Here is an 18345-nt window from a genome sequence, read left to right as displayed (position 1 = left end):
TAGTTCCCTTCTTACTTGCTTTTCTTTTTACGTGCAAAGCCCAATTTTACTCTTCTTTACAAGCAGCAATGTGTGGAATCTCACTAACACGCTGGCTGTCTCAGCGGTGTGCGCTCAGTTGGCTGAGGGATGTGGTAAAGGGGGAGGTAAACCTGGTGAGGTGGCTCTGCCGAAAAAACCACTAGGGATCAGAAGATTACTCCAGTGCTGCTAGAGTCCTTAGTCACTGAATAACCGTGGCACAATATAGTGTGGATAAAATGCTCAGTATTTGAAACTGATCATTTTTAATATGCCTGTGTGGAGTTAAGCTGCATTGATGGGGCTTATTAGCCTGGGGAGAGTACCATACACATTACAGCACGGCTGCTTCCTGAGCTGCCTCCCAGCCTGGAAACAGTGTGTTTATTTTGTACAGAATTGTACCCTGCAAGGCAGAAACCGGTTCTGCACAAACAGCTGCCGTGTTTCTGTGTTGCCCAGAAAAAAAGTTTCTCTGACAGTCTTCTCGCAGAATTCTGGCATGGGCAGCACCAAGTTGCGTGTAGTAAGACGTGCCGGACCAAGCAAGCTTCTGCAAGGGTGTCTGGACTGTGCAACCCGCCATTCTTCGTTCTGCTCGTCTGTATGCAGATTGGACATGAACTGGTTCTGCCTACTTTGTGCTTCCTTCAACATCATAACTTGATGTGCTCAAGTGTAGGAATAATTGAGTAGCTGTGTAGGAATCAGCTTGAGTCCAACTGAGCGAGTTAAATCTTGCTTTGCTCTGGCCATGTTGGACCTGGATTGTCTTTTCTTTGAGCCACTTTGGGACTCTGTGGCCACGTTCTGCAATATGCCTGAATTATGTGGGTTTTCCTTCTCTAAGGCCACCCTTCACTGTTACTACCTTGACTAATGGAAAGTTGAGGGGTTTATAGTGTAGAAACGTTATAAAAATAGCTGTAAAGATATTGTAAAAGTATCTGAAATAGTGCCTGTTTGGATTTTTGTGTTTGATATGACCCCACAGAAGCTACATGCCACCATGTTCTGTTAAGCTTATCTTTGCTGAAACAGCGGAGTGGTAAGGGGCTTATCAGAAAAATGTAGTGGCCTAAGCACAGAGAAAAGCTGATACAGAGGAGGCGTGGTACTACATGTTAAAGCTTAGTATAAAAATCCAATAAATTAGTTAAACTATGTCAACGAATATCATATTACCACATGGACTGAAATTCTTAGCCTAAATAGGAAAAATAAAGCATTAGGATTAAGCCACCAATTATGTGTCAGGATGTTGATAGTGACTGTGATAAACTATAAGAGACTGGAGAAGCTCTGATGGCAGGAAATAATACATTCAGTTTATATTTGATTGGATAGTTGGGTAGCTGAGGCATAGTATGGGTCTTGGAAAATGAGTGCTCAGTTCTCAGCCAAGGATTTCCTGCATGATTTTTTTTTCCTGGCTAAATAGCATAACTTCCCAGACTTGCCAAAGTTCCCTGGGGGTGAATGGAGCTGTTACTTTGAGAAAAAAGAAAAAAAAAAAAAAAAAACAGAAAGTTCTGCTTAACAAATTTAAACAAGTCAGTCTGAGGCCTTTATGCGTTAGACAGTGTCTTTAAAATAGTAGGCACGGTCGCATCTGTTAAGCCAGCAATATTTAATTTCTCTCCTTTTGGCTCCCACAGATTGCTATGGATATTAAAGCAGCGAAGCGAGAACTGAAAAAAGCCAGAACTGTCTTACAAATGGATGAACTCAAATGCCGTAAGCGTGTTTTGCGAAGATTGGGGTTTGCCACATCTTCGGATGTTATTGAGATGAAAGGGCGGGTTGCTTGTGAAATCAGCAGGTAATTGGTTCCTGTGCAGAGTGACTATTGTCATGCGTACACATGTTGCTGTCCTCATTGCAATTAACCTGTCATGTCATTTTAACATAACCATGTCATTTTAGCGTTCTCAGACCAGTAGAAGAAGGGTTCTTCTGAGACTACATGATCTGTGTCAGAAAGGGAATATACTGATTAAAGCGGTAAAGAGAGTATCCTAAGGACAAAACACAATAGCAGTTAAAACTAACAATAAAACGTGGATGTTAAAATGCCAAAACAATGGCTATTTTTAGCAGCCAACAGCTTGGGCAATAGTATGTGTTTTCATTCACTGAGGATAGTCTGTTTCTATGGTTCTGCTTCCCAGTATTCTTTCAGAACAGGCTCACTCACAAACATGGGTGTAACAGTGGTTATCAACACTTACCAAATCACTGAGGGGTTTACAATACAGCTTAACTGATTCCACACAGCTGTTGGAACAAACCTATGGAGGTGATGCATTTTACTGTAATACATTTACCAGGTATATATATATTAAAACGTATCCTAAAGATTCCATGGAAACTCATGCATCAGACTTCAGTACTTCAGAATGTAACTCAGACTTCAGGAGAAACATGTATTTTTAAAAGTCATTGCAATGACTACTGTAGTACTTGCCTTATAGATGCTCTGAAAAAATTTATCTGTATTTGTTCTTTCTCTTCAGGATTATCTAATAACCTTTTCTTCCTGCAGAATTTAATAGGAAATGGAAGCTGAATCATAAATTTATTAAATTCCTGACCTTCCAGAATTGTTAGTTGATGAATTACAGTCATCTTTGTAAAAAGTATACAGTTTTTTTCCCATCCTGTGCATTTTTCTGAAAAACTCCAAAAATAAAAATGTAATTTTATTAATAATTTGACATTATCCAAATAATATGCTTGGATTTTATATCAGGATTGTGCATTTCCTTTTATAACTCATGATTCAGTCTCTGTTTTTTAATTAAATTAAAGCAACTTTGTTTCTCTTCTCAGTATCTTGGAAATATCCAGATGAATCTCTTTTTTCAGCAGCTACAGCACAAATTTGAGTCCTTTTTATAAGCTGCCTAACTCTCTCTGGTTTTCAATCTCTTGATGCTGTATATGTTAAAAACTGACTAAAGCAAACTGTTAATAATAACTCTTATGAATTATCCAGACAGATTCTTTGCAGTTCACTAAGGCTTAAAGAGTTTTTATTTTAACTCCCTTATTTTCTTCTTCCTTGGCATCCCCCTCAAAACATTAGTGTTTGGTGTACCAGTAAGTAAAATTAAGAAGCTGTTATTTCTTGCATATATGCAGTTGCTTCACAAAATAGATTAATAATAGTTCATTAGAAAACATTTAAGATTTTAATGAGTATTTTCTCTAAGCTTTCTTCTCTATTTCAGTGCTGATGAACTACTCCTGACAGAAATGATGTTTAATGGTCTCTTCAATGACTTATCTGCAGAACAGGCAACCGCACTACTAAGCTGTTTTGTTTTTCAAGAGAATGTGAGTTATGGCTTGAATTTTTGAATTCTAGCACTTGGTGCTTTTAATTCATTTCCAGAAATTGGTCATAGCAGTACAAGCCATCCTATTTTTATCCTTCTCGAAGGTGTTTCTGGCATTACCTCCCTTTGAACTAATCAAAAGTATTGCAACCTTAGTGCTACAGTGTATTCCCTCATGACTAACATGCTGAAAGTGGAGTAAAATTGCAGCACTTGTGATGCATCTCTAGCTGTTTCCTTCTTATGCAATGAAACAATATTAACAAAGATTCTCAGCACCCGTGTGCTAGTATGTAGGTATGTACACACACATCTGCGCACAAACATCCTGGGAATTCAAAAGGTAGAATGATTTCAAAGCAGAAGCTTAACAATATCTGCTCCTTACACTGTGGTGAGGGTATTTTTAATTCTGAGACATGTTCATGTTATGTTATTCATGCCTGTTGATGGAAATGGCAAGATCACGTAGAACTGATATCAAAAGAGCTGTTAAAAAGACCATATATTATGAAAAGCAAAAATATGGGCATTTACTTCTGATGCATTTTTTTCCCCCTTGCAAGCTATATGAAAGTAGTAACATCAAGAAAACAAAAAATATATAATAAGATATCATTGCAGATGGCTAGCAGGATGTATCACTCAAGTTGATTCTAAAGATGGAAAGTAGTAGATGCTAATATATTGTCCTTGGCTAGTGGAGGGGATGCGTATGTATGCCATTGTTCCTAAGCAACAGAAAATTAAATATGAGAATAAAATACTGTGGTTCACTCAACAGTAGTACTTAGTCTACACAGGTAGGACACAAAAATGTTGCTGTGCTTGAATCGTCAGTCTTTCTTTTATAACCATTGAGATTTAAGTTATTCTATTAAAAGCCCTGCTTTTTACATTCTTAAAAAAAAAAACTTGTAACACAGCTAAAGCAGCAGATGAGAGATTTCCTTCTAATTTTGGAAGTTCAAAACTCCCAAAGCAGGTAAATAGAGTGAATTTTGGTAGTGTTCAGAAAGCAGATGCTTTTTTGTTTGGTTTCTTACTGTTGCGATACTGTATAAAAAGATTTGTCCTTTGCTGTTGTTTTGGTTTGAGAAATGAGTGTTCTTGTTTTCAGGGAACCCAATAAATCTTAGGGTGTTTGATACCAGGTTTGAGAAGTCATTTGAATTGTTTAGGATGGCACTAGCACGTTATAACTTTTCTTTTTGCATCTAATCTGGTTTAGAGCAAATATATGGGAGTCCAGATGAGATAATTTAATATTTTCTATTTCAGTCCAGTGAAATGCCCAAATTGACAGAACAGTTGGCAGGACCACTTCGTCAAATGCAGGTAATCCGTCCAATAGAAATCTTACCAAACTCACTGTTAATGCTAACAGCAATAAAGCATGCGTATAATGAGTGCAGGATGAAGACTTGATTTTCAGTTATTAGTAAATTTGGCTGGCACCGACTGCACATGGTTTTGCAATTTTTAAAAGTGGGTTATTTTGTTTGCAATAAACCGTTATGCTAATTTAGAACATCCTTTAAAGGACTTTGTATAATAAGCCTGCTTACTACACTAAATTGTTAGTGCAGGCAGGCTTAAATAATAATGTAAGCTGTGGCTTACTTTCTGTTTTTGGAGAATTTCACACAGAAAAGGAAAGCTGATCTGGTATGTAGTACCTTTTCTGATGATTAAATATTTAATCTGTTTAAGCTTATTATAAATTTAAAATATTTTATTTTAAAGGAATGTGCTAAAAGAATCGCCAAGGTCTCAGCTGAAGCAAAACTGGAAGTTGATGAAGAAAATTACTTAAATTCTTTCAGACCCAACCTAATGGATGTTGTATATACATGGGCAAATGGAGCTAACTTTGCTCACATTTGCAAAATGACTGATGTCTTTGAAGGTATGTTACTTTAATCAAGTATTTTTTAGGAGGTGTGAGATGATGGTTGCATACGATATATGAAAATGTCGTATTTGAGTTCTGCATAGCCTTACAATAGATCATAATTTCTTAACTCAGATGTATTCAAGTATCCATTTCTTCTGTGGCTGAAATGAATTGGGAAAAGCTTTGTATACTAATTTCATATATCTTAATTTGTAGTTGCACTGTTGATGATTTAGAATCTACAGAAAACTTTTTAAAAGGATTACATCTAATTTTTAAAACTTTCTATAGAACTCAGAAATCCTAAGTATTGCAATAGGTGGTAATGCTCGTCTTCGCTAGTTAGAGCATAACTACCCTGTTCAAAATGCTTCACATATAAAAAAAAGTTCAGCTCTTGCACTTTGTTTTCATTACAGTTAAGTGTTTTATTTACTTGATATATTGAAAGTTCCTCATGCTGTCTTAATGATGACAGAAGTGAGAGGTGGTAACCAAATCTCTGTTTTGGACAGGTCAGTATAACAGTGCAGTACATGTATTTGAAAAGTCTACCTGTAACCTGGCACTTGGATTAATTTGATTCATAAAGGTGGAATACTACAAACTGCCTCTTGAGGATTGATACTTAAGACTTTTCTTTATTTTAAAAAGTAGTACCACTTAGAGCTTTTACTTCCTAAAAAGAAAAAAACATTCACCTGAAAGTCAGGTTAGAATGAAAAACCTAATTTGCTCTTTTACTAGGATGGTAAGATGGGTGCACTAGTTTTACAAGTCTGGTGTGAAGACTGATGTTTGAAAACCGTTTCTGAAGTTATTATTGTCACCCTTGTTTTGCCTTTCTCAGATGCTTCCTCCATGTTTGCACAGTTGCAGATGGGAGCCCTTAAACAAGGGAATTCATGCATTTTGAAAATCCAGTGCATAGACCCAGGCACTTTCTAAACCAGCTTTCCTGTGACCACTGGGAATTCTAGGAGTCTTTGATTTTGCATTGAGCAGATTCCTCCTAGTGAAATGAATGTCTGTGACTTACGCTGTTAGAAGAAATTTTATCTACTGCAAGGCATCCTAAGTAGAGGAAAAACAAAATGGGAAGCAGTAGCTGGCTTTTGTTTTTCTGTCATCTCTTGATTGTTTGGAATACACAAAGACAGTAACATTTTCCATTTACCATATTTTGGTTAAGACTAGTCAATCAGCTTTGTCCTAGACTTTTTGGCATGCCTTCTATTGCTTTGAACAGTGCTAGCTCCCTCAAAATTAAATCTTACGAGCCTATTTGAGAAATTCAGCTTTTGTGGCAGGGGTTGATGCATGATTATTCCTTTCACTTTGCAACAGGCTGATTTTCTGTACATTGTCCAAAAGGAAGGAAAGCACTGCAGACTTCCAGTGCCAGTTACCCTTACCTTAAATGCAGTGTAGTGTTACAAAATTCCATGTCAGTTTGACATAGCCCTAAAGATTTCAAAACAGATTCCGAAAACAGAATTTAAAAAAACCCTACATATTGTGTCCTTATATGGACATTCAGTACAAACTTTCATTTAAGGTATTAATGCTTCCTGTGTAAATTTATGATGTGTTTGTTACCATGTGGTGGATTATGAAAGCCCTAAAAGGAGGTAGATTTTGCCTTGTGGGCAGTGCAGAATTACCAGTAAGGACTTGCTGCTTTTATAAGAAGTCCAAACTTAATTGTTGTGCACAAATGTAATTAAGTAGGCAGAAAGCTGTCCAACCTTTAGAGGATACAATGGAAGCTACCGGACATTTTTTTGAAACTAGCTTTTCATGACCCCCCCCCCCCAACCGATTAAAAGTGCTTTCTGAAAAACTGTGCTCGTCATGGCTGAGAGACTGTTGTTCAGTTTTGTTCTGCTTTCCAGGCTAACGGGCACTAGCACAACTTTTTAGACAGACATCCCAAGTCTGATGGTGTGCCTCTACCATTGCTAGTGAGGAGGAAGCCTTAAAAATAGACGGAGCTCTGTTGTATTATCAGTGTTGATAGTGAAGTGTCTGAAACCCCTTTACGTTGCAGTAAAGTGCAAAAGCTTGTATTTGTGCAAGTAAGTGCAGGGTTTCCTTTTCATGTTGTAGCATAAGGCTGAGTGCATATTTGCTCCAAAAGAAAGCATCCTTGCTGCAAATAGGAGCAGTGTTGGTTGGCTAGTGAAAGTGAGTTGTCATTAAATTGAAATTTGTGTTGAAATTTGTGAAATTAGAACAGCTTTTTAAAGCAGTAGGGCAGAATGGCAAAACGGAACTAAGTACCCTATTAATCAATTCCTGAATGATGACTATGTTGCTTTGTGGAAGAAAGTACAGCTAATAGTAAATTATTCCCAAACCTTCAATTTTTTCATGTGCAACAAAGTTTGTCTGCAACAACCCCAGTTATGCTGTCTGTAAACAGCGTAGCTGTTTCCACTGGAATGAGTGAGTGTCAGGGTTGACCTTTTAAATGGAGACTAGCAGGAGCTTCACCAACGGAGTCAGGGCCTGCCAGAACGCAGCGTGGCTGTGCTCAGGGGAGCTGCCCCGGTTCACGCGTTTTGGATTTGTGTTTTGTGTCCAATAAACTCCACATGGTTTTTCACCTCCTGCCTTTGCAATCGTTTTTACAGACAGTTTTCCTCATACAAATTATTCTTACCGTAGAACGTGACATAACATAGTGGAACCATACGAATATTATTTTTTAGAAGTCTTTTCTCATGGGACAGGAACATCCTAACACAGTCACATCGGCTCTGTAGAATGGTCTTTGTATAGCCAGTATTTCTGCAGATACTGTGCTGTGTCCAGAGCAGGAACTGAGCCTATTTTTTTAAAACAGTTGATGTGTATTTTAGTATTTGGAGAGTTATTTCACATTAACTAATTTGACTCTAGCTGTGTGATGATGCTGGACAAAATGACCAAAGAGCATCCTGATTGCATTCCAATGTAACAACTTAAGCATTATGCTCATTGCGTGCCACTTGCTACAGTACATTGGGCTGTTTTGAGAAGCAAGTTGGAAAAGATGATGAATAGTTTCAAGCAGATGTTTTTAACTGTAGTAGAAATTAAGGTGAGAACTGCATTACAGGAGATATTTCAAGAGTGAAATTGTATGTACTTCAGTAAGCAGTCAGTTAACTTACTTGTATAGCAGCCCAAAAGATCAGAATGGAGAACTCAATTTCAGTTTAGACTATTAAGTACTTTCTCTTAGGAATTACTCTTAGACCTATTTTTTATTAAAAAAAACAGAAGTTTTGTAAACTGAAAGGGTAAGCAGGATATCAAGCCTTCATGTACCAGAAGGGTAGCAAAAGTTGTAACTTATTTCCCATACAGTTAAAACTACAGCTGTTAAGGTTTTTTTCAGGTAGCAGAGCAATAGATGATGAAAGCTGTAGTTTAGCTGTCTGGAATACTAGATGCAATCCTGGTGCCTTTATCTCAAAAAAAAAAAATAAAGTCCTGTAACTAGAGAATGCATGGAGGATGACAACAATGGTGACAGGCACAGAATTACTTCTGGAATTACTCTTCAGCTTGGACAAGGGGCTGGACCTGAGTAGGTACAGTAGTGGTCTACAGATTCCTGAGAGGTACAGAACAGGTATATAAGGTAGACTGTTTACTGCCTCTTCCAACAAATGGACTAAGGGCTATCAAAAAAAGCCATGAGAAACTAAGTCCAGATGGCCAACACAGGGTGATTCTTGAAGCAGCAAACGCAAATCTGAAACCTACATGCATTTGAGGGAAGTCTGGACAAGTACTTGAAAGCAATCCACTGGGAATTACAAAACAGACATAGTAAGCTCTAGGCTTCCTCTGAGCAGAAAATAGTTAGAGGCTGTGAAAATATTAGCAAAGAAGTAAGAACAGGACAAGCACATGGAGATGGCTTTAAGAAAACGGCTGATGGAAAAAAGAGTATTGTTAAGCAGAATACTCATCTAGATGGAACTTGTTTAAGGCATAGGGCTGTTCTTACACTCAGCTTCTAGAAAAATTCTGCAAAGCACTGGACAGAATGGTGAAGGAAGTATGGCCTTGGTCCAAACCAGGCCTAAGTAACTGAAGAATTGTGACCTGATGCAGTGGAGAACAAAATATGATCCCTCACTCTTTCTCTACAGGTAGCATAATTCGTTGTATGAGACGGCTAGAAGAACTGCTTCGACAGATGTGCCAAGCTGCAAAAGCCATTGGAAACACAGAGTTGGAAAACAAGTTTGCAGAGGGTAGGTATTGTTGACAACAACACACTTTTTGTAAAGAAAGACAACTTCCTGTTTTTGATTTCTAATAACTTAATGGAAGAGAGTATCATTGTTCTCTCTGTAAACAGCACCGATGTTAAGTCAAATTTACCTAAATAGGTATTTTTTTTGCTGCATGCTGACATGTACCATGTTTGTGACTGAAAACAGATGTAGAATGACTTCTGTTCAACTGCAGTAACACTTTCTCTGTTACAAAAAGGGTAGTTGTCTGTAACTATGCTTATAGCATATGGAAGCGATTGTTCTAGGTATCATTGGTGGACATTAATATCTTTTCCTTTTTGGTAGGGATTACAAAGATCAAGAGAGATATTGTGTTTGCTGCAAGCCTTTACCTGTAACTGAAGGTGTCTTCCAAAAACTGTACTGGATCAATCCCCACTCTCCAGCTGGAACAATTTTAGAGTTCAACTGGCATCAGCTGTGCACCTTACTTCCATCTCAAGTCAAGACATTTAGTTTTTAATTGTGTGTATTTAAACCATAACCATTTCAACAAGGCATGTACAAACAGCAGTATGTAATGTAAGTGTTACCACATTTTTAATAAAAAATTTACAGTTTGAATAGTTTTTTTTTTTAAGCAAAAGCTTGAACCAACAGATATTTAAAGTTTAGATATACATAATGGTGGTAAATGTTACTATATACAGGTAAAGTGAGCATCCAAGAGCAGCAGCAGTCCCTTAAAGGCATTTATTTATATTACATAGAGACTTTTGGAATTGTTTTCTTTCAGAGAGCAAGAGAGTTGAGGTGGATCTTTCTTCATGGTTGATGATTGCTACCAAAGTGATTTCCATTTGTTGGAGTCTCATGTAGGGTTGTATGGGAATCTTCTTTTGGTTGAAACGTACATACTCTCACTTTGAAGAAGTCAGACACGTACACAACCTAAGTGAACAAATCAGTATTAAGCTTCTGCAGTTGTAAATCTAGAAACAATGGGCAAGTGCTTTTGTAGTAGCAGAAAGATAAATCCCATGCTCAAAATCAAAACAGATCAGAATATTACTTTGTTTCAAAACAGCTAAGAAGTCTCATCAAACTTCAGCCTCTCTCCCTTACAAAAGGGCTTCTTCTCCAGCTACCTGGTATCCCAGGTGACCACTTAAACAATTAATGGCTAAGCTGAAACCAAGGGTTGTGTTACTGCTTGCAACTGCTTTGTCAATGTCAGGCATTACAATAGTTAAGAGTTTGAATGGCTTTAGATTAAAGAGTAAGATGCACCTGGAATACACAGTTAAATTTATTCCAGAATTTGCATAGCACAGGGCAGAATGCAGACAGAGCTATTCATTCAGCTGAGCAAGAGTGTTCAGTGGCCAGTCACCATTATTCTCACAAACATCATTCTTGCTTGTGTTTCTTTTACAGCTAGTTGAACTAAGCTTGGATTCTTCTCCTCAGCAAGTCCCACAGCAGCACAGTGGGCTGACAGCATGTGCTCACAGCAGGCCCTTGCACTTGCCAGCCCAACTCTATTTTACCCTTTCCTGCATTGCTTTGAACATACCACCTCACTTCATCCTCTGACTAAGGTGCCTTGCTCTGCATTGCAGCTCTTGCCATCCTGTCTACTTCACTGAATCATATTACTAGAAGTGCTGGGCAAAGTAGTGCATGAAGTGCAATATATACGGGACATCCATGAAAGAAGGGCTATGTCAACTCTTCCCCTCCCACTTCAGGCCTTGGAATTACAGGACACAGTTTAAGGAGACTGAAGAAGCCATAGTCTGTAGTGAGAGCTGATTAACCTGCATGTTCCTTCAGTTGCATTAGATCAGTTTCAGCTTCCACTTGGAGCAGAGTTGAGTGAATTCTGCATTTATTTCCAGTTGCTTCCACCTCACCTCTGTATCTATGGGTATGCAAGACTCCAAACCTCTCAGACAAGTGTTGTTTTCATTGTGCTCATTCTTGCACTACAAAACATCCCTTGTAGAAATCCTCTGAATTGCCAGCACCCTTCACGACGCTTTTCTTAATGATGATGTCCTTGTTTCTTCAATCCCTGCCCTTTCTCTTTCCCTGCATTCTTCCTGATACGAATTGATATTGTAGCAAACAGGAAGTCTTCAGTATCAGTACCTCTATTAATTCATATCTCTGAACCAGAAGTCTCTCTTCCTTGATCTGTCACTTCCCATGAATAAGTCAACCATGGCACTCTGGTGACAGCTTGCACAACTGCTTGGCTGCCACTAAGTGAAGCAGGCATGCAGCTCCAAATTTAGTTGGCTTTCTGTTACTTAGGATAACCTCCTGGACTCAGCAGTACTGCTAAGAGTCACATGCTGATTGTTGTGAACACCCTTTAACACCCAAATGATTTACAAAGAAGGGTGAAGGGTTTTAGTTTCCCCATCAGACAGAGAAAGAAGAAGGGGGGGGGGGGAAAAAAGGGGGGAAATCCAACAGTTAAGACTATAGAAGCTGGCAGCAGACACCTCCATGATGTCCTTATCCTTAGCTTCTTTTGAGAGCTTACTGTGCCTTGCTTTCTTCACACACAGCTCTCCTCTACTATTATACTTGAGATTTAGAATTTGACTAGAAAAAGTTGTTGGTATATAAAGGCTACCCACCCAGGTGCTTTTACGCAGTTGGCCGTCTCCATCTCAGTTATCTGAATTCAACTCTTGCATAGGAACAATTTCATATTGTCTAACAGCATCTATCTCAGCATTGGCCAGGAGTCCTGCTACAGTATCCACAGTACTATTGCTATACCCAGTTCAAGGAGTTTTGTCATCCGTCTCCCCCCCCCCCCCCCCGCAAGAATTTTCAAATCTTTAGGAAGACAGTAATGCTTTCCTCTGAACAAAGCCTTTAAGTCTAAGTTACTGCTTATAAAAGCAACATTTTGAAAAGCTCTTAATGAGTTACTTACAATGAGCACAGCTACCACTGCTCCCTGAATGAGTCCTGTCAAAACATCACTCCAGTGATGTTTGTAATCAGAAACACGTGAAAGACCCACATAGATAGATGTAGCAACAAGACCAAATTGTAGAGTAGGACGTACAAGTCTTGCCCAGTCTCCTTTCATTCTGGCCTGAAGGTAAAGCTAAGAAGAAAAGAAAAATGGTTATGAAATGCAGTAAATGCAGAAGCAGTTACGTAAAATTGTCTCAGGTGTGTTCAGACAGAGTTGAAATAGATATTCAGAGATGTGATTATGTCCACAAATGTTGTAAATGCTATGTTTTTGCAAAATTATGAAACAACTAAACAGTTAAATATGCTATGGCAGACTTTGATAGTCATTATTAATCTTGTAGTTTTATATAAAACTACTCAACACTATCATATTGATCCAGTATAGAAAAAACGTACTATATTTGTACTAGTGTGACAAAAGGACTATTTTTTTTTTTTAGGATAAAGGAATGGTAATAAACAGAACTATTTATGGCTTAAAGAAAGAGATCAAACCATTATCTTACCCCTGCATTGATTATAGCTACACATCTTTCAGATACAAAGAATAGCTGGCAACTGTTTAAATGGACAGTCTTCCCAATATGGATACCTATCTATGCTCTAAAAGCTGGAAGCACATTAGCAGCTTGAGTATAGTAAAAGTTCACGTATACTATACATAGAGCTGATGTTTTTAGCTGAATACTCCATTCCAGCTACCTTTAGTAGTATCAACTTCTAGCACAGTATTTTAGCTGTAGTTGTAAAGCGTCACAACTAACTTGTATTCAATTACTGATAAACTCTAGAGTCATGCTCCTCGGTTGTCATTGCTGTGTTTCAGGTTTAACTTAACAGTCTATTCCTTGTCCTTTCTAGCTGCATATTAATATAACTTGAATTAGGCAGTAATTCCATTTTACTACTCTGGTAAATGAGTGGATGTATTAAATTCCCATTCTTTTCTCTCTCCTCAGCCATGCTATAGCTGTATTCCATGTATATCTATGTTTTTGCTTATGTTGATTCGTAAACTTATGCCATGACACCACAAAACATAATTTTATTACCTTCCCATCTAATCCAAAATGCTTTGTCTGCTACTTTACTCTGTCTAGGACAGAGACCTCGTACTTCAGCTGTAGGAAAAGCTTTTCACAGTCTAGCTGTCTACATCAGTCTACATCGTTAAATTTATTCTGAAACTTAATTGTCACCAAAAAAGGCAACATAGTTACCGTATTTATCAATGGGAACAATACAGTTGTAAATTATACTTAACATTTCAAGTATATCCTTTCAGTACCATCTAGGAACTTCAGGTCTAGTACAAGACCTTAACTGACAGTCTTGCAGTATCATAACAGCTAACTAAAACACCGGCTTCAGGCACGAAGACAAACACACTGAACTTCTGGTAAATCCCTCCATTGCCAACTTCAAAAGCCATGGCTACCTTGAAGAAGCATTACATTTACAATGTCAACACATGCATAGAGCATGCACTGTACATGCAAAGGTGCTACTTTCCAAAGTAAAACATCTGGGGAATGTTTAGTTGGTTTCTCAGAGTAACTTACATCATAATTTTGGCATACAGAATTTTTCAGCTATAAATGGAGTGTCAAAAAGATCAACCATACCCATAACTGGTTCCCTTTAATAGCAAGGTCAGGTTGAAATCAGACTCTGAAGAAGCTACAACTAAGCCTGAACTGGAAGGTAAACATTTCCTGTAAGTAGTGGGCACTCTGCATATATCTGGGGGCCTTAATTTCACCACTGGGGCAAAAGGGAAAAATACTGTTTAGCCACCTTAAAAATTATCTGTCATACAGTTCTTTCAACTTCTGTTTGGGAAAAGGTGTTTTAAAGCTCTTACATTGATATTACCTCTGGCTTTACTAACAGTAGACCAGAACGCTGCTGGCATGTGTGATGGACCAGAAGTGGGTCCTTGGAGCACATGCTGGTGGTCTACAAATCACCAGCCAACTCTTTGATACTGGCTATTCTTTCCCCTTTCCCCTATTCCCACTAAATTCTGCTGAAGACAGCTGAAAATATCTTGCTGTAGTAAGTTTTTTCCACGTAAGCATTTTTTGTAGTTGGCAAAGACATTTTACAGTCATATTAAGAAAACAGTTATGTAACTGCAGATAGATAGATGGGGAAAATGGCTTTATTTCTAAAGGAGGGAGAAGATGGGGAAAGCTTCAAAAAAAAAAAAAAACTTTTGAAAAATCTGATTCATAGAGACTTTTATTCCACATGACAGCCCACAGAAGATCTTTGAATTCCCTTAAGCAGCACGTATTCAGGGCAAACTTCTGAACTTTTTTTCTGCCTGATAAAGCTGCAAACAAGAAACCCTGATGTAATATCTACATGAAAATTTAATTCCTGCATTATGAGAGTAACCTCTGTAGTCATAGCTAAGATCTGGAGCTGCTCTATGACCTGTAGAAGGCATGCAATTAACTATAGGCTTTACACAATCCTAGATGTTTCTTGCAGACTTGCACAGCATCAACTCCAACAACTCTGGAGACTCCTGAAGCCTTTCTTGCACCCTCTACCTGTAGGCAGATTTATATTGTTCCAAAAGTAAGTCTACAGAAGGGTGAGAAATACCACAGAAGTGTCAGTGTGACTGATCACTGCTGTATTTAATTTCAGAAGTAGCAGCTGTTCTTCTAGTTACAATTGTGTTTTCTGATACTGCTTGTTAGATTGAGTCATTTCTCATAAGCCAGCTACTGCAGTGGCAAATTCCATGGTATTTTTAAGCAGGTAGCTTCAAACTGATACTACTTTTAATAGGCTCAGGCCTCTTGCTCCCTGCCCCAAAGACTCTTCCTGCCACCCTGACTCACTCATAGAAAGACAACAGCAACAGCTCTGGGTTGAAACAGGCCAGTAATACCGCATAGGAGAATAAAGCAGTTTTAAAGGAAAATAAAGAAATCAGCTCTTGCCTTATAGCTCCATTAAATATAAGGCAAACTAGATACCAGAAGTATGACCAAAAGAGTCCTTTATGTAATATTATATGCATAAGGTAGCTTAACACCAGGACACATGTATTAAACATATTACTATTTTAACCCTACTGACTAATACAGGGCAACAATTCCGGACCATTTAGAGAATCCCTGCCTCTTTATGAAGCATGCCTCTGCTTTTCAAGCCTCATTTTACTCCTCTTTGAAGTCACTTACAGAGCAGGCATCACCAAGGGAAACAGAACCAAATCCCTACTGCCCTCACCTCGCCCCCAACCCCCCTGAGTCTCTCCACTAGAAAGGAATAAGCTTCCCAACTAAAACCTTTGAACTACTGAAGCAGCAGAACCATCACAAAAAATCATCTGGTAATACTACTGTAATGCCTGTTCTCAAGAGGATTCAGCATTTCACTTGTTGCTGAGAAGTATTTGTGATGCTATCAAGTTTCCTTGAATATAGTACAAGTGTCTAGAGCTGTTCTGGTAATAACATGCTTCTATCAAAGACAGTTATTTGACCATACAATCTTCCCTGACATCCTGTTTCTGAGAAGCTCTTTGATATTTTAGAAATAGTATCCTTCAAATACAGTCTCTTTCTTCACTCTTCATCCATCCTCCTGTTTTTAATGTTTGTTTTAAAGAGTACAAATAGACTTCATAGAAACTTTCTTGTAATAGGATAAAATAATTTCCAGCATTTTTTTCACCAGCTAATGCTTACTCTATAATGAAAGTATGTTCTCTACACCACACACATCCTGAGCACAAGTTTCTTCTTAATCTTATGGTCTAGTAGTTCATTTCTAAAAATACACATAGGAATGGAGAGAAACTCTCAGCCACTTTGTGGCTTCTAGCAAGAAGCCACAGACATGAACGGAAGGGTCTCTGCAATTGCAGAATTATTTGCTACTCATAAGTTTCTAGCATAATTTCAAGTATTTGCCCTTCCACCAAAGCAGTACTAATATAGGTATGCACATGCCTGCCTATTTAATTTTAAAATACAGTGTCCTCTATTTCCTAGACAGACTTTTGGGGGTGTAATCATGTGGCTTCACAAAAATTTCCTAGCAGCTGACATCTCACATCCCTACCTTAAGGGTACAAAATTCTATTAAATCTACCAGAATCTATTCCGCTAACCCAGGTCATATTTTTAAAATTTAGTTTTAATACTGAAAACTTGTAGATCATTTTTCATTCAAAACCTTCTCAGCTTTTTTTCCAAACAAAGCTCTATTACTTTAAAAGCCCTTAGTTTAAAAAGATTTTGCCTATTAGGGTATAGGAAGTCCTCCTGCACTTTCAGTCCTCTAAGATGTTTCAAGAGTAGAACTCCATAGGTAATTTTTTATTAATATTATTATTATTTTATAGGAAGTTTTACCTTTAATACCTATTGATTTGCTCTGTGACTGTTAAAGATTTGTTTTAATAGGATTTTATCTTACCTTATTCTGAAATCTTCGATAATTGCACTTCCTACAGATTTCCTATTCTGTCCAACAATTTTCCCTGGGAGATTTACACATTTCTCCCTCCAGTTTTTTCTCATCAATCCTACTATGTTCACAGCATCATGAAGCTAACAGCAAGCCAGAGAGAGAATACAGTTTTCCTAGAGGAAAAGCTCCCAAATGGCATGGGGAAATCAAACAGCACTTCTGGGATTTGTCTCAGTACAAGAGGTCAGACTCCAGAGGACAAAGGTGCAGAAGATCACTTCTCCTTTGAGATAAGCCCTACTCTGAGAAAAAACAGCAGTCATACAAACTTTGAGAGAGCAAGTAGATAGCATATCTACCTAAGCATATGAAAAAAAGCCCTGTGTGATTTCTGGTGTGCTCTTTTAAAAAGCACAAGATTCTACTACAGTTATAATTAGTATCTGGATCCATAATTGGTTACAGCTAGAAAAGCTTATACTTAAAAGCAAGTCAGTTGACCCAAAGTCTCAAGAGCCCACAAACAGCAATCAGTGCTGCAGAAATCCACTGTAAGGATTTTTCCCAAACCAAGAAGCTCAGAAATAGTAAGGCATAAGCCACCTCAAGTGTGTGTACACATGTACGTGGTTGGCTTTGGGAATTTGGCGTGGAGGGAGGGGTTAGGCAGTAGTGTGTTTTGATTTTGTTTTGTTAAATGAGGAAGGGGTGGAAGGAAAAAGGGAAAGCACAGGAGGCATCAGCATTGCCCTTCAGACAGAATATCCCCTGAAAAACCCCAAACAAAACAAAGATGTTGACAAAACCCCCACAGCCTTAGATTAATATGTTAAAAAAACATGGAGCAAAAGTCTCCAAGAGATCTAGGGATGAGAATAAAGATTGAGAATCCAGACAGTTGTAGGATATAAAGTTCTGTCTCTGTGGATATCCCAAGGACACCCTTACTGGGCACAGTCCTCCTCACATAACTGTACAGTCTTCCATTAAGACGCTGAGCAGATGTACAGGCAGCCAGAGAGACTATCCACCCTACAACTCCAGCAGTTGCTGGATGCAGATAAAAGCATCACCTTTGTGGGGAAAGGGGACTCCAACAACAACAGTACTACAAGCTCATGAATTATGAGCTATGGAGTTTGCACACGAGCATCAGGGATCTTAACATTTTTTTCAAGCAAGATCCTCCAAGAGAATGGAAAAGCTCAGAAACACCACATTCACCCTGGGACTCCTGCATAGTGCTTGAGGCAACATAAAGCATTTAGAAGTAGCAATGATCAGCCATCTCCCTGGACCTGCTGAACCACAGACCTCCCTGTTCCATTGCCAATCAATAACCTAGCAGCATAGACTGAAACACCAGTGCCCTGTTAGCACTAGGTAACACAGGAGAGAAAAG

At 38.3% G+C, this 18345-nt stretch overlaps 2 protein-coding genes across 3 annotated transcripts in view; one reads left to right on the top strand and one right to left on the bottom strand.

The window, feature by feature from the left end:
* LOC112995755 (exosome RNA helicase MTR4) overlaps window positions 1-10121 on the top strand; it is a 48581-nt gene extending 38460 nt beyond the window's left edge. Inside the window, exons 22-27 of the mRNA XM_026120937.2 lie at window positions 1680-1843; window positions 3255-3360; window positions 4644-4700; window positions 5109-5271; window positions 9408-9512; window positions 9843-10121. Coding sequence (XP_025976722.1) covers window positions 1680-1843; window positions 3255-3360; window positions 4644-4700; window positions 5109-5271; window positions 9408-9512; window positions 9843-9895 — 648 coding nt within the window. The 3' untranslated portion in view covers window positions 9896-10121. The remainder of the gene's footprint in view (window positions 1-1679; window positions 1844-3254; window positions 3361-4643; window positions 4701-5108; window positions 5272-9407; window positions 9513-9842) is intronic.
* LOC135324277 (phospholipid phosphatase 1-like) overlaps window positions 10076-18345 on the bottom strand; it is a 72769-nt gene continuing 64499 nt past the window's right edge. For both annotated transcript variants that reach the window (XM_064500183.1, XM_064500184.1), the window contains exons 5-6: window positions 12454-12630; window positions 10076-10448 (exon numbers count right to left, since the gene is read on the bottom strand). In XM_064500183.1, coding sequence (XP_064356253.1) covers window positions 10323-10448; window positions 12454-12630 — 303 coding nt within the window. In that variant the 3' untranslated portion in view covers window positions 10076-10322. The remainder of the gene's footprint in view (window positions 10449-12453; window positions 12631-18345) is intronic.

Source organism: Dromaius novaehollandiae, chromosome W (assembly GCF_036370855.1).
Source record: "Dromaius novaehollandiae isolate bDroNov1 chromosome W, bDroNov1.hap1, whole genome shotgun sequence".
Taxonomy (NCBI): Eukaryota; Metazoa; Chordata; class Aves; order Casuariiformes; family Dromaiidae; genus Dromaius; species Dromaius novaehollandiae.
Note: the sequence above shows the minus strand (reverse complement) of the source record. Positions and strands in the feature narration are given on the sequence as shown.